The sequence below is a fragment of the Balaenoptera musculus genome, chromosome 3 (assembly GCF_009873245.2).
Source record: "Balaenoptera musculus isolate JJ_BM4_2016_0621 chromosome 3, mBalMus1.pri.v3, whole genome shotgun sequence".
Lineage (NCBI taxonomy): Eukaryota > Metazoa > Chordata > Mammalia > Artiodactyla > Balaenopteridae > Balaenoptera > Balaenoptera musculus.
This window is the reverse complement of record NC_045787.1, coordinates 122,762,297-122,778,743: the sequence shown is the minus strand read 5'-3', so window position 1 is coordinate 122,778,743 and position 16,447 is coordinate 122,762,297. Positions and strand designations below refer to the sequence as shown.

The window sequence follows — 16,447 nt, the reverse complement described above, 5'->3', positions numbered from 1 at the left end:
GAAAGCTTTTCCAAGATATCACTTCCTCTCACCCTGCACTGGCCAGAGCCAGGCCAGAGGCCATACTTTACTCCAGGAAGTCAGGAAGTACAAGGATACCTTGTGCCTAGAAGGAGAAAGAACGGGAAAAAAATTGGTGAATAGCTCTGATGACTTCCTCATGAGGAGTTCCATGTGAAAGATGATAGTTAAAGCCCGGTACCTAACAGAAACGGTTTTAAAAATACAGTGCTTGTTATTAAAAAGAGTATTTTTCAAGCACTTATGTTTCGGGCACTGTGCTTTTAATTTGTTGAATCTTTGTAACAGTCTTCTTCAGGTAGGCACTATTATTAAGGAAGTGGAGATGCAGAGAGATTAAATAATTTATGCAGCAAGTAAATGGTGAAGCTGGGATTCAAACCCAGATAACTTGACTCCAAACTGATATCCTTAACCACTTTTCAGTAATGCCTTGCACTTATTGAATAAACGAAGGAGGTAGGGAAGAAGCCCATTTTGGGTGGTAGTGGCATTTGCTTCAACATTGTGTCATATTACATTGTTTAATTTCGAGCTAGTGGGGATTTAAGGGTCGTGTAACCCATCTACCCAGTACAAGGTGGCAAATACACCATCTCTGGTAGTTATCCACCTTCTCTTCGAACACTGCCAGTGACAAAAATTTTCTTCCACATGAGGACCTTACTTAAGATTGGATGTTTCTCTTCGCTAGGAAGCCCACTCTTAGCAAGCATCTGTCTCCCGAGGCCTCCACCCACTAAAGGCTTGCCGATGCTTTGTAAGCTGTTCCTGGCTTACCTGGTGAATCAGTTCCTAGTGATGCTGAAGGCAGGATCCCAAGCACAGGAGAACCGCGTTCCTCTTTCTGTCCTTACTGCACCCATAACCAAGGCTTTGTCCCTCGCCCCTGTGTCTAGGCCGCAGAGTACAACATCTTTGAAGGGATGGAGCTGCGCGGGGCTCCTCTGGTGGTCATCTGCCAGGGCAAGATCATGCTGGAAGATGGCAACCTGCACGTGACCCAGGGGGCTGGCCGCTTCATTCCCTGCAGCCCCTTCTCGGACTATGTCTACAAGCGCATTAAAGCCCGGAGGAAGGTGAGAAGCAGGCAGAGCCCAGAGGTGGGGGGGGGGATGGGCTCTGTGTCCCCTTCAGCACAGGGAAAGGAACCATGAGATGGGGAGGGGTCTGTGTGCTCTAGATCCTCCCAAAGAAATTCACAGCCACGATCTCTTCCCGAAGGACCATTGCACAGATTTAATGGACTATAAAAGGGGGTTTCAAAAACTTTCTTGGCTAAAGAAAGCTTTTTTGCAAACGATTTCCCCCCATTTTTAGAGTGCATTTCCTTAAAGTAATTAAACATTTTAATAATTCAAAATAAATTCTGTATCTATTTTTTGTTAATAACTTACTCTTCAAGGCTTACAAAGAGAACCAGCAGACCACACCCACCCCTCCCTGTTCCATCCCACATCTGTCTGGTGCTGCTCCATTGGGGCAAATGTTTATAACTCTTTTAGCCAGTTCTGTGGTTCATATAAAATCGTATTTATGTCCCTGATTCCACAGATAAATAGGTAGATGTATACACAGCCATATGGGTACATGTTTATGTACATGTCTACCTACCTCCCTACACGTTACAGACAGAGTAGCTCTAGCTGATGGAGGGGTGAGGCCCAGAACTCTGTCTTTTCAGCTCCCTCTCCTATCCCCACACTCATCTCCAGGTCGCCTTCCTGTAGGGAAACCTTAGGGCTCCTCACAACAGGGTTTGACCAGCTCTGGGATTGTGGGATTTGAGCCGTGGTACTGACCTCGTCTGTTAGACAGGATAAAGTCATCTGTGCACGTGGGATGGGGGAGATGGTGGGGAGAGGAGGAGGAAGGGGGTTCCCTTTGTAAGTCACTGGGGGCCAAGCCAGAGGAAACAGAACCATGCCACCTCTGTGCCTGGACCCACCCCAGGGGTTCCCAACTTCCCTGCAGAGTACGTTGCCTGGGAAACAGGCTCCGAAGGGGAGATTTTCACGCAGGAGGCTCCTGGGTGTTGCTTTCAGGGTCACCCCTTGTGCAAAATGAAGGAAGCAGAACAGGGCAGAAGGAGAAGTCAGGCTGGGATGCAGCTGTAACCAAGGCCTCAGCTGGACCTCAGCTGGGCTGGTCCTTGAAAGGGGTCTGGGCCTTATATTCACTCCCTCCGCACCGCCGCCCCCCACCCCAACCTACAAACCAGTATGGGATGTGGGCTTCCCCGGAGCAGAGGATGGGGCTTTGGGCTTAGCGGTTCTCTTCATCTGAGGGCAGTTCTTGGGTGGGACTCCAGTGACCCCTTCCTATTGCCAACACCCGCACCAGCAGGGAGAATGAGTCTTCACTTGTGCTGACATTGGGGCGGGGGCTTGGGGACAGGAAATGGGTGCCCCCTGCAGTACCTCTTAGAGAGAGAATCACGGAAACTCAATACGTAAGTGCCCCGCCCGACTCCCAGACCCCAGTAAGTGGTCGTCGAGCCTCTGGGTGGATGTTTGCAACACAGGGGGGCCTTCCCATCTCATGAGGCAGCTGCCCACCCCTGCCTGTGAGGACCAACTTCTTTTTTTTGTCTGTTTTTGTTTTCAAATTTAATGTTTTATTGGAAGGGGAACAGATAATCCAATCAGTTATAAAATCAAAAACAGAGGATTCTAGAATTATGATGGAGACATAAACATAAATTGAAATAAATTATTCAGAATTCTGAGAAGCCTTTTTTGTGCAAATAGCCCCAGCATGATCTTGGTTGTCCAATTACTGAGCTCATATTTGGGGAGTTCCTTGTAGTTTCGGAGGTAGGGTTACCGAGGCAGTTGTTGAGTAGAAGCCAGAGAGAATCCATATCCTCCAGAGCCCAATGGGTGGCAGCAGCTATATCCATGGCCTCCATAGGAGAACGAACTTCGTTCTTCTGGGCTCAAGTCTACCTCCCTGCAGCCGACCAAGCTCAGTTCTGCTCCAGGCACCTGCATAGAATGAGTTAAACCCATCTGAGCGTTCCCAAAGTCATCTGTCCTTCGGTCTAAATATCCCTGCAACCTTCCGCTATTCATTCATGACAGTGCTCTAAAGCCCTTCACCATTCTTCTCTCTTTATGAGTGATATTTTAAAGGTAGCTAGTATGGAGTAAAATTCCACACTCCAGTTTTGGCCTAATAGAGAAGAGAATGAAACTGAAACATCCTAGGTATGAGCTTTGTATTTCCATGAATGTGACTTAGCCTCTGGACCCCAAGAGATGTTAATGAAATACAGTTATTGGTCCAGGTTTGGGGGGAGTACAGATATAGTCATCTTCTCACCTGAATCATTAACATCTGCAAATTTGGTGAGCTTTGCCTCTGCGCCTGCACCTGAGTCACTGACAGAGGAGAGGGAAGGCTCTGTGGCCGGCTTCCTTGGAGTCTTACAACGAGCTGTCCTGTGATGTCAGCTGTCGGCGTGTCCTCATTGCCTCACCTCTGGGCAATGATAAGAAACAGGCAGAGGTTGTGCGCCGGCTATTCTGCTGCCTTGGGTGGTCTTGCAGTGTTTGCATAATAGACTGTGAGCACCTTTGGGGGAGGCGCCCTGTTTCATGGGACCGTGAGCTCTGGTTCCACCACGCCTGGCCTCTGCTGATGTTGTTGGCGGATTCCATGGTCCCAGGGCAAGTGCCGTGGGACCACAGCCAGAGGCGGGGGGGGGTCAGACCCACTGAACGAGGACAGTCATTTCAAGGCTGCCGCTTTTGATCTGTGCTGAGGAGCGTGAGGATGGAGCTCCCATGCGGTCCTTGCCAGCACTTATGACCTTATCTCAAACTGCTACCCTTCCCACCCGCTCTGCTCCGGCCGCATGGGTGGTTCTTCTGTTTGATGATGTTCCCACTGTCAGTTTCCTCTGCTGAGAACACTGCCATCCGCGCCTCCCCCAGCCTCCTCCCTCCCTCCCTCCCTCCACCCTGGCCCCACCAACAAGCTCCTTTGGTCCTTAAGATAGAAGCTCATCTATTTAGAGAGGCCTTCACCCGCCACCTCCATGGTCACTCTATCACAACACCCCACATTATTTATTTTATACTGCTTCTCCTTTCCTTAAAATAACCTTTTAATTTTTTTTCCAGTTTTATCGAGATATAATTGACTTGTGCAGCACACACATAAGTTTGAGGTGTACAGCATAATGGTTTGACTTGCACACACCATGGAATGATGACCATAATAAGTTTAGTGGACACGATCATCTCATATAGATACAAAATTAAAGAAATAGAAAAAAGATTTTTTTCCTTGTGATGAAAACTCTTAGGATTTGATTTGTAGCGTACAGCAGTGTTAAATATCTTTATCATGTTGTACATTGCATCCCTAGTAAAAATAGCATGATTATTACTTTCTGGCTCTCACTACACACACTTAATTCACTGCCTCCTCTGTGCTTCCTAGAACACACCCTTAACTGTTAAGGGAATAAACTTTGGTGCCCGCTTTCTCTGCTGCAGATGGCGGACCTGCACGCAGTGCCCAGGGGCATGTATGACGGGCCGGTGTTCGACCTGACCACCACGCCCAAGGGGGGCACCCCCGCCGGCTCCACCCGGGGCTCTCCCACGCGGCCCAACCCGCCTGTGAGGAACCTCCATCAGTCCGGATTTAGCCTGTCAGGTGAGTCGGAGAAGCTGATGGTGAAGGTAGTGAAACGGGGAGGACGGAAGGGGGAGGGGAAGCTCAGCGCTGCGAGGTTAGCGGTGATGCCGGCAACTAACTCAGATTGCCTTCTAGGGAGACGGTCACTGGGCCGCAAGCTGGGAGGTTTGCTGAACCAAAGAGAAGTCCTGGTGGGAAAGGGAGCCAAGGCCCAGCCAGGTTAAAGATCAGGTTTAAGTGATGGCCAATTCTGCTTAGAGATCACACCTGGCGGGGCCGGGGGCGGGGCGGGGCCGGCATGGTTTCCTTATGAATTGAGCGTGATTTTCTGCGTTAGACAGAGAGTCCTGCAATATGCTTTGTTTCCTTTGTTTGCCCAGGTTACTAGATAGCTCAGATTATTTTTACGCTCAAATTGCAGTAGCTTCTTCTAATCTAGGATTTTAATTCTATTCTCCCCTTCCTTGTCATGATAATAATGCTAGCAATTAACTGAACATTTACCATGGCTTAGCTGTATCATGAATCTTTAAGAACTATGATATTCATAGAAAATATTCAATGGCTCAATAACCAGTAGTCTTAAAGTGGGGAAAAATAAGTGTAGATTTGCATCACTTTGTTGAAAATTTTAAAGTGAGGGAAATGACAAATGACAAAAAAGGAAAGAGACATGTAAAGGGACAGTGTGTGGGGAAGGGCGAGGAGGAAGAAGTGGGAGAAACAGGAAGATAGGGAGGAAAAGACATAACGGGGCCATAGAGGAGGAAGACAAAGGAAAAGTGCTAAAAGTTAAGGTGACGTTGTCAGAGATCACATATGCTAGTTGCCAGAAATTTTTCAGTGTTTTTGCCATTTTTCATTGCTCCCTGGCCACCGTCACCGGTAAAGTTTTTTTTGGCTCCTTTCTGAAAGGACATGAGTGCATATCATATCAGTGTTTCCTTTTAGCTGCGGCCCCAGGCCAGACTATCACCACTGCAAGTTGTGAGACACTGGGCAAGTTGCCTAACCTCCCACAGCCTCAGTCACCTCCTCTGTAAAATGAGGTAATAACAGTACCTGCCTCAAGGATAGTGGTGAGGACTGAATGAAATGATCTGACGAGTATTTCAAATGTTGCTTGTCACAATGAATGTGAGCAGCTATTTTTCCTGTCATTCCCGTTGTTCTTTTTATTATCATTGTTATGATGCCGAGGGTCCGATGAAATCCAGTAAGACCCTGGCTTTTCCTGGCAAAGGCTTGTTTTCAGGATGGTGGGTATGAAAAGCCTGGAATAGCTGTGACAGACTGGAATGGAAGTTTCTTGGGAGATGAGGAAGGCATTTAATATCTTACACTCTTCAAATTAATCCATTTTCTCTCTTGTCCACACCCCCCTGTCTCTCTCCCTTTTTAATCCCTGGGAACTTATTGCCACCTGCAGGCACCCAAGTGGATGAGGGGGTCCGCTCGGCCAGCAAGCGCATCGTGGCGCCCCCTGGAGGCCGTTCTAACATCACCTCCCTGAGTTAAGCGACCCCTCCCCTAAAGAGAGGGGCAGAAGCAAGAAGCGATTCTTTTGAAGCCAAAATGGTACACCGATATTTAAGAAGGAAAGTGAATCCAAACAGTTTCGATCTAAAGAATCAATAAGCCTCAAGCCTTATGTTTCTCCAATGTTAACGCTCGCTTGCCTAGCTTTACGAATATTGCTTTGTTTTCTGTTTATGCATAGCCTTGATTTGTTGGACGCCCCTACCCCCCATTTACATGCATGCAATCAGACAGGCCACTAAGGTAAAAGCATCCGCTATATAGTGTTGAGCGCGTGTGTAGTGCTGCATCTTACGACAAGGGGACATACAAAGCTGGGACGTCAGGAAAATGAACGAAAGGGACGCCGGTTATTTGGGTTGAGTGGGTGGTGGGAGCCCAGAGTAAGGCAGAGGGCTCAGAGGGACTGGGGTTGGGTGTGTACGGGGGAGGCGGGTGGGTGAGCATAAGGGGTCTTGTGTATTGTGTTGATGAAGTGCATTGATTTCCACGGAAGATGGCCACTCGGGGCAGCTGTCACGCCATCACAGTCCCCTGGGGTCTGCGAAGAAGGCAGGCAGTCTTCGGGTTCCGGACTTTGTCACATCCCCTCCTAGTAGATTTTATCCCTTGGAACATTTTATTAAGACACCAAAACACCAAAACCCAACCATTGCTTCCACCTGCTTGGTCGTGCCAGTGTTTGGTCGGGCCTCTTTCTCACTGTTGCTTTCAAATTCTTCTCTTTCCTGGGTTGGGAAGGAAGAGGGGAGAGAGGAAAAGACCTCTCTCTTCCTCTTGCCCTCCCTGCCTCTTTGGTGCTCTTAAAAGGCAGCAGCTGGGAGTGCAGCACAGGCCCTGGGGGGAGGGCAGCCACGCTTAAATAGCGCCTCTCTCTAAACACGCGTTGGAGCTCACCTCTCACCGCTCTTTGCAAACCTTGCAAACCGAGGCAAGCAGGGGGCTTCTCGAGTTAGGACTGGAGCTGAGATGGGCTCCTCTTGCCAGAGGTGAGTGATTCTCTTGATCTCCTAAGATCCAGGCACATCCATGATTGAATATGGTTTTTTTGTCGTTATTGTTGAAAATCTGTTTGCTTACATGTTCCCTAGCTTTTATTACTAATAGGGAATCTCAGCTCCTATGGGAGGCCAGCAGGGATGTGGGAAAGCCAGTCTGGAACAGAAGGAGCACGTTCTATGGCCGTGGTTCTCTTTGTCGATTCTGAACCATCGCTTTCCCCTTCCGTTAGCATATCCTTTAGGGGAACTTTTTGTTTTAGTACCAGAATCTCCCAGTGAGTGGAAGTGACATGACACGTAAAGGAAATTAGCATAAAGCATTGGCATCCACCTTGTCTGTCAGACATGAATGTCCAATTCCCTATCTTGCCACTTCTGAAAATTCAGCTTTGGAGCAAGTTCTGTGAGCCCAGTGAGAATCTGTAGAACCAAGAGGCCCATATGCAGGAAAAATAGATTCAACCTGGGGTCAGACTTCGGTGCTCAGGGGATCCAGCTGGTAGATCCCGCAAGTCTGTGTACTAAGTACTTTCAAGAAAAGAGCAAGCCTCGAGCACCTTTCAGGTGCTTAGGAGAAGCCATTATCTCTGCAGGTTTTTAATAAGACCAGAGAAAAGGGGACACGTGGCTAAAAAGGAATTTGGAAATAGCCAAGGAAGAGGATTTCCCTAGCAAGCTACTTTCTGTTCTAATCATGAAAAAGATGATTTCCCTTCATAAAAGGAGTCTTGCTGTTTTTAAGGCTTTTTCATGGTGCCTTTATTTTAAGGGAAGCTTAAGTGAAGGGGAGGATGTAGCTCTTGATTTATAACTCAAAGATTTGGGGGCCTGTGGTACAGCAGAACTCACAATGACAGTTTTGCAAGCAGAGGAGCAAGTCAGATCTGAAGCATCTGTATATACGCCTCATTGGCTGGGCTGGGCTTTAGGATACGTTGCAGTACCAGCTATAACCACCAGATGGAGGAAAAGACACGTATATGACTGTAGTCCGAGCATCCACTTGTGTGCCCTCTGCTGCTCTTACCCGGCCTGAGTCCAACTCATCCTCCCCATGACCTCTCTGTGCTTTGAAAAATAAATCTTTCGTGGCCAAGTTGGTTGCACTTGGGCCTTCTGAATGAAACACTCAACCAGAACTTTATATTCTACACAAGTTTCCTATGCTGTAGGAACAACCCCTATATATGCCGTCACGATGGGCAGCAACAGTATCTGAGGAAGTCTCCCTGTCTTCATGTACTATTAGTAACTTTCCAAGCATAGAGAGTTCTGAGGATTCCAAGAAAACTCCCACCATATTCTTGACTTTGATTTCTGATGCCTTGTTACTTAAGTTAAAATTTATATTCAAATGTGCCCTGTTCTGTGAGACCCGTTAAAGAGCCCTGTCCTAAGCGTTTAGGAAGAGAACATGGCGGTGAGTCACAGCCCTCTCAGAATTCTCTGGCATCTCATCCGCGTGTGGGAGGCCATGCCGGGTCTTCCATCTCCCCCAACCTTTCCTTTGCTGTCTCATCTCTTGGCCTGGCCCCTCTCCAAGGGGGGGATGGCAGTCACCTGGGCTTCTCGCTGGGCCGGCCACCATCTTGGGTAGTTGAGAAGGTATTAGTAGAACTGTTAAATCAGCTGCCCCACTAGAGATATTTCCTCTAAGTTTTCTAAAGATGGCGGTGTTGTAGTTATCCCGAGAACGGGTTTCTTCAAAGTCCAGTCATCCTATGGCCTTTTTCTTCATGACTCCACGCAGAGAGTCATGCTCTGCTCCACAGGCCTCAATCCCAAGCCTGCACTTGGGCTCCCCCTGAGAAATCTTCCCAGCAGCTTCCTGCCACAGCTTCCCAGGCCTTCTCCCCTGGAAAACTCCAGCTCGAGTCCCAGTGTACACATGGGCTGTCCTGAGCAGCCAGCATCCCTTGTAAGTTCCCTCTTTGGAAATGGTGTGTGGGTGTGTTCGGTTGTGTCTGGTGACTATGGACAGACAGTAAATCTCCCTGTGATCTGTGGTAGCTGTGAGGCAGCTCTGGAACGCAAAGAGCTGTTTGCTTTGAACCGTGAAGAAAACTGTGTTTTGAGTTTAGCTGAGATTAAGAAAAAAAAGTTCATCAAGTGACTGTTAATGTAAACCTGGTTATTAAAATAACTATAAAATCGCAGCTGTCGTTGTGTAGCCTTCTTCTGTGTGTGTCATGCCGGTCGACCTAAAGTGTGACAACTGCACCATAGAACTGACAGGGTTAGTAAGAGGGCACATCTGATGTAAACCCTGAGAAAATTTGGGAGTTTCTCTCTTTTGAGTTGAGCTTGAGGTTTTGTTTTGGCCACAGAGTTAGATGACCATTATTAAAACTTTGGGGAATAACTAATTTTTTTTAATGTTCATCAAATTTAGCATTAATGTACAAGGCCATTTGGGATAAATCTAGTTGAGTACAGAACAGATCCTGAAAAGTTTTGTTTGTTTTGGGTTTTTTGCTTGTTTGTTTAGGTCATCCCCTTAAAGCATTTTCTGCTTCTTTCTAAAAGCTTGGACTTTGAGAAAATTCAAACAAAGCATGTTTCAAAGTATATTCTTTAGCAGACTGTTCCCAAGGTGTCTAATGAGTGTGGGGAAAGGATTGTTTAGTATAATAATCTGAGAGATTTAAAGTACATATCGTCAAGTTAAAGTCTCTGAGAAATTTTATGTATTTGAAAATTTGTCCACCTTCTATATCATCTTTTACGCTCTGCGAAACCTGTTATACTAAACCCTTTTGGGGAAACACTCCTGGATCCAATTAGAATTTATGCAGGGCATTTTTCATTGCAAATGTTAGACGTGTACAGGCAAAGAAAAGTTTTTGGAAAGGGTTTTTTAAAGTCTGGTGTAACTGAAAACTTCAGGGATAGATTTGGGTAGATTGGAGCATAGCTGGATCGAGAATATTGTTTCTCTCCATCTCTTAGCCCTGCTTGCCTTTAGTAAGTGCTTCATTCTTAGGAAAAGCTCTTTCCGGGTGGGAGCAAAACTGACCATCAGCGCCTCCAAGTTTGCATTTTTTTACCTGCTTAAGAGATTTCAGGGGGAGAGAGGTTCTCTCCGTAGTGCCAGCCAAGGAGACTGATTCTGATTGGTCCGGCTTGGTCACGTGCTCACCACTGACCTCGGCACTGTGGCCTGGAGGCTGGGACTGATTGGCCACACCTGGTAACACACCCGGCCCCTGAGCCACCTGAACCACGTGGACTCTCCGTAACTCGAAGAAAATCAATTTGTGATCCCAGAAGAGGAGGGCATGGAAGCTAGGCAGATAAACACGGCAGGTGGACACGGCACCGTTCTCAAGCCTGCAGGGCACGAATGTTTTCTCAGCACAGTATTTGTGTGTAGGCTGGGGCAGGTGCGGAAGAGGATCAGGGGATGGTAGTTCCCGGTGAATTGCTTTTATGTGTGATGAAACCCCCCCTTGGTTTGGCAGAACAAGGTCGTCCATACAGGAGCTCAGAGTGATAATAGCTTTTAACACAGTAGCTCAGAAACCACATCAGAAGCTACTCTGAGCGTATAAGGAATTATTTCAGTTTGACGTTCAAGGTTTGATGATTAAGAAGCTTTTGCCCATAGTCGCATTTTGTGGCTTGAACTCAGGACTGGTGAAACACCTCTCCCTGCTCATGACCATGGCAGCAGCTGAGCTCTGCTTAGGATAAGCTTGGGTCTAAAGGGCAGGGTCAGTGCTTAAAATGATCTCAGCCTGCAGGGCTCTAAAAGGGATGAAGCAGTTTTTTTGTTTTGTTTTTGTTTTTTAAGTTAGTGCAATTCACACATTGACTTTCACACCTCTGCGGACTGGAGGTATTCAGGGCCGAATCACATCCACCAGGTGGGGAATGAGAACACTGAATAGGAATAACAAGGTCCCTCTGGTTTTGAAGAACTTTCTGGAATCAATTCCGCTACCATCAAGCTATCACAAGGAGAACACCAACCATGAGCAGGAAATGGGATGAAAGGGCCAAAGCAGCCTGCAGGAATGAGGTTGCATCCTTAAGGCTGGCATTCCTCAGAATGGAAGGTCTAGATCCTGCCCTGTGATCGGTGGATGCTGAGAACAAGATAGGACACTTCCCATGACCTGGACAACAGAGTACTCTGCATGCAGGACTTCAGAGCCCACAAGACTTACGAGAACCTATCCCGGGAACCAGCTAGCCTGTGGCTGCTAAGCTGTTGTGGGTCTGAGAGGTGATTGGAAGGCCCCTTGATTCTCCCCTGAGGCAGAAGTTGCTTCTGGCTGCAAGAGTTCAGAGCTATCTGTTAACCTTCCTGTCCGGGGATATGGGCCTTGGACCATCCACCTGCTGCTTGGGTATGCGGAACAGGACAAAGATGTGGAGGGGTGAGAAGGCAGAGTGCTGAAAAAAAGAGGTGCAGGGACTCTCCATGGCCTTAAGGTCATAGTGAAAGGCAAAATCCAGAATTCTGGGCTGTGCTTCCTTAGGTGTGAATACTGGAGGAGTCAGGTTTTCAGTTTCTACACATATGGAGCAGCTAGATTGTGCTGCATTTCATAGTTCTAGAACATCATCTCTAACATTACATAGTTCTAGAACATCATCTCTAACATTTCATAGTTCTAGAACATCATCTCTAACATTCCATAGTTCTAGAACATCATCTCTAATATTCCATCGTTCTAGAACACCATCTCTAACATTTCATCGTTCTAGAACATCATCTCTAACATTCCATCGTTCTAGAACATCATCTCTAATATTCCATAGTTCTAGAACATCATCTCTAACATTTCATAGTTCTAGAACATCATCTCTAACATTCCATAGTTCTAGAACATCATCTCTAATATTCCATCGTTCTAGAACACCATCTCTAACATTTCATCGTTCTAGAACATCATCTCTAATATTCCATCGTTCTAGAACATCACCTCTAATATTCCATAGTTCTAGAACATTATCTCTAACATTTCATAGTTCTAGAACACCATCTCTAACATTTCATAGTTCTAGAACACCATCTCTAACATTCCATAGTTCTAGAACATCATCTCTAATATTCCATAGTTCTAGAACATCATCTCTAACACCAGCTTGTCTCTGGTAAAGGACATTCCTCACAGCAGGAAATGAAAATAAGAACAGGTGACTTTGACCCTACCCCTAGGGGAAACGATTACACACACACACACACACACACAAACACACACACACACACACACACACACGGCTGACAAAGAAGGAACAGTGGCTTATGGTGTACAGAAGACATTTTAATACACACAGGCACACTGACAGTACATATGCTACAGCTCAACAGAAGCACAGATTTCCCATCCAAGGGCTACCTGTTCACAACAGCACAGTTTGTGAAGTGTGTTTGGATTTTTAACATCAGTGTTAAATATCAGACACACTGAGATTTTAAGAAACGGTAATCACAGGCACAGTTTCTAGGAAACAGGAATTTGTGTCGACAGAATGCAGGGACAACTGGATACTGAAACAGTTCACTGCTTTTCATGCCTTTTCATTCAGCCCTTGAAGAATTAAAGCCTTAGCATTACTGTGTCAGCCAAAAGCAGCAACACTGGCCCCTGCTAGCTATATGACCCACTCTTTCTCCCTAGTTATTTATTCATCCATCCAGTCTAGAAAAGCTATTATGATATGAAGTTTACTTTTTTCTGGTTAAAACTTTACTATCTGAAGCAGCCTAACCCTAATAAATTAAGTTACCCTAATTAATGGAGCAATGCTCTGTGTGGCTTGACATTCATTCCTGCCCTGGCAATGCCCTCAGCCAAAACCAGTGCTGCCTTTGGGGGTGTGAGCCATTAGCAAAGCCTTTCCTTCCATGGAGTCCGGGTCATGGCCAGGGTCACAGAGCCGCCCCACCCATCCACTAGCGGTCCCCGTGGATGCACTGGGGTGGGTGACCCTGCTACAGTGCCAGAGGGTTAGAACCAGGATGCTCCTGGTCTTCCAAACCTGCTCACTTTTCAGATGTTCCACACAGGTAAGGGAGGAAGCTGTGAGGAGGAAAAGATGCCAGAAACGCTGGACAAAAGGAATTAAGAGTCACCCTGTTTTCTAAAATGCTTAGCCCTGAGCCTTCGTTGTCACAAACCTAGATGAGATATGTAGGGTAGTAAATTTTAGCCCAAGTTATGGAATAAAACCAAAGGATCTGATTTCAACAACTAGCAATCATGGTAAGGATTTAAGAATTCTTCTATTTTTTGGAAAACATTTTTGTGCTAACACTCAAAATGTCCAGTGGTGGGAGGTGCTTAAAATCAGCCATTCTGTACTGATGGATGCAATGCTTTTTCTTTTCTAATTTGAAATATTACATGGTGGGTCTGTAACCTGATTAGGACTGGAAATCCATCTTACCTCTCTAGTCAGTACATCCATGGTTCTTGACAGCCCGTAAGGGTGCTGTAAGCATGGAATCAGGTCATTGGAAGTAAAAACTAGGGATTCAACCTACAGAGGTTGTATTGGGTTCCTATCCCATTATAAACTGTATAGACATGAAATGGCACAAATGATTAACTCCCATCCCAATGGAGACCCTACCAATCCCATTGCACTTGGGTAAGTGTTTCCCAAAGTCTCTCCTTTGGGATGATATATATAAGGTCAGAGCGAGAGAAAGAATCAGGTAACTGGAGAGATGAGTCGACAGCACATCAAGGCTTGAATTGAAACAAATGAAAGAAATTGGTAAACATGCAAGTGGCCCCTGACACTCCTCGTTACCAACCAGGAGCAGAATCTGGTCACCTCCTTATAGCTCTTGTCAATGCATTCCCCCTCCTTGGGAAATTGAGTCAGAGTTTATAGTGTCTGGAGAAAAAATAGCACAGACAAATGATGTGGGGGAAATGTAGAGAAAAGGAATCAAACAAACAGAACACAAGAGCTGGCTTTAAATTCTTAACAAAAATATGGTTACTCTTAAAGTAGAGAGACACTATTTCACAGCTTTTCAAGGCCAGAAGTTTTGGGCCTATTAGCTCAGTGGGGAGAAAACCATCAATGCTGAGTTAAAGTTCAGCACTGGCTTTCTGCCCATGTCTAGTTGCCCCAGTGTGACCTCCCTTCTGGAAAAGTCCTATGTAGCTTGCGGCAGTCTCTGTTACTTCTGCCCATTTCCACCTGTCTGGTCTCCCCTGTTGCCAGCTTACTGCCACCCTGCTGAGGCCCATAGTGTCCCAAAGTAAGTACAAGGTTTAGGTGATCTGAGTGGCCAACAGTTAAAGCAATCCCCCACCAACCCTGTTTATTCTTGACTCTACCCAGCAGCATCTGTGAGTTGCCAGAAATAGTTCTTCTGCAAAGATCTTCTGTGTATCAGGAGAGTAGAGTTACATCGTAACTTAGGTGAATTAAACTTTGTGTTTGGCAAATAAATAAATACAATATAAAGAAAAAGTGAAATATCAATACTATTTTAAATAGGGGATTCTGCCCGCCATTCTTGCAGTAAGCACAAGTAAGTATTGCTGTTCCCCTAGTCAGTCTTAGACCTCTCAGATGTGTGGGCACCCCACACATCTAAGCACGTGATTCTAAGCACGTGATTCTAGTTTATAAAGGCATGTATAATCTGTTCAACATTTTAGTGCATCTTTTATTAGCCAAAAATGAGACCAAAAAAAAACAGAACCAAAAAAGATGACTTGTTTCATTAGTGAAGGGTCTCATGATATTGGGCTTCGCTAAGAAAAGATACTCACCATATGTTGTGTATATTAAAGGAATTTTTCAAGGGTAAGTTTTACTATCTTCCAAATTCACCTCACATTCTAACAGACTGTAACTCCCATATAAGGTACAACTTCAGGTACTACAAGGTGGAGGTGCTTTCAATGTGACAATGTTCTTTTCTGATGCTCTCCAGACACAGGTCTCTGGTAGTCTTAAGAGGACAATTAGCTCTCAAGGAACATGCTTCTAGAAGAAGGCCAGTGGTGTGCTAATATTTCACAACTGGCTTCCCGGGGCCGGGTGGGCGGTGGGGGCTGGAAAGGGTGGAAAGCCCTGATTTGTAGCATCTGCCAATTTCCATGATGTAAATACTTCCACCATCACCAATTTCAACTCTCAACTTCACATCACTGTACGGGGTGCTGGGACAGATGCGCATAGTGGCTCTTACAATTGATACAAGCTGGTACGGTGTTCTGACTTCAGCACACCACTGGAAGGCCCTCATCAATCTGTGTTACTTATAATCTGGTCCCACTCATTTCTTCCTGAATGAATTTCTTACTCCTATTCAGTCGGATTTGGGGATTCTGACCAATTTATGAAGTTTTCTAACTCTGAAGAGATTCACTCCATCACCCACCTATGTCCATTTGTCACAGTGTAATTAGGAGTGGAAAAATAAATCTGCGTCCAAATATTCCTTTTAAAATAAAAATAGAGGCTGTTTAGAATAACAGAATGGAGAATGGTGGCAGTAAAAAGGCAGCATAAGGCTCATCTAGTATTACATTCTCATTTTAGATGAAAAAACTGAAGCAGAGAAAGGGGGTAAGTAACTTGCTCAAGGTCACAAGGTGGTGAATCTAGTTCCCAGGAGTCTGGGGACTCTTCCCTGGGTCATGCTGCCTCCCTCCAAAGGTATTCAGTCACATTTGCTAAGGTGTGTGAGGTGTGGAGAGGTGAGAATTTCTGTCAGCTCTTCCTGACGTGGAAATGTCCCAAGAAGAAGATGTTGAGAACTTCAGAGGTTGTTATTCTGGCCATCCTCTTCTTGTGGGTCTTTGGTTTGTTCCAAGGCTTGATTGGCTTGTCTTTTATTAAAGTCCTTTTTGACTCTTAAAAGGAAAAAAAATTAAGTGGGTTTATTCATTGAAGTGAAAAAGAAAAGATTTAAGCTTTTGAAGTGATAGCATTAAGCCCAACAATTTATAAAGAGGCGTGAGCCAGGGTAACTCTTAAAAACATCATTGATTTTAAGTGTTGATGTCCCCATTCTTCTGCCCTTCCCATCAACAGAACCCTGACACTAAGCTAATTTACCTATTACAATTTTTGAAATCTCTTACAAGAGATAAAAGTTTCTGAATTTTCCAGATTTTCTATCATGGATATATGCATCATTTTTGTAATCAGAAAGAAAAAAATGTTTAAAACTATATGAAGTCTTTGCAAGTTGAATCTGGCTGAAACACTCCATCATTCGCTGAGCTGCTATTCTTCCAGGGGTTACTTAC

General features: G+C 45.6%; 2 protein-coding genes across 5 annotated transcripts in view; one reads left to right on the top strand and one right to left on the bottom strand.

The window, feature by feature from the left end:
* Positions 1-9,366, top strand: part of DPYSL3 (dihydropyrimidinase like 3) — a 117,010-nt gene extending 107,644 nt beyond the window's left edge. Inside the window, exons 12-14 of one of the 2 annotated variants that reach the window (XM_036847635.1) lie at positions 921-1,100; positions 4,527-4,689; positions 6,101-9,366. In XM_036847635.1, coding sequence (XP_036703530.1) covers positions 921-1,100; positions 4,527-4,689; positions 6,101-6,189 — 432 coding nt within the window. In that variant the 3' untranslated portion in view covers positions 6,190-9,366. The remainder of the gene's footprint in view (positions 1-920; positions 1,101-4,526; positions 4,690-6,100) is intronic. The other variant, XM_036847634.1, reaches the window with a different exon arrangement.
* A 5,320-nt stretch (positions 9,367-14,686) lies between these two features.
* Positions 14,687-16,447, bottom strand: part of STK32A (serine/threonine kinase 32A) — a 124,227-nt gene continuing 122,466 nt past the window's right edge. For all 3 annotated transcript variants that reach the window (XM_036847643.1, XM_036847645.1, XM_036847644.1), the window contains one exon: positions 14,687-16,048. In XM_036847643.1, the coding sequence (XP_036703538.1) occupies positions 15,955-16,048 (94 nt within the window). In that variant the 3' untranslated portion in view covers positions 14,687-15,954. The remainder of the gene's footprint in view (positions 16,049-16,447) is intronic.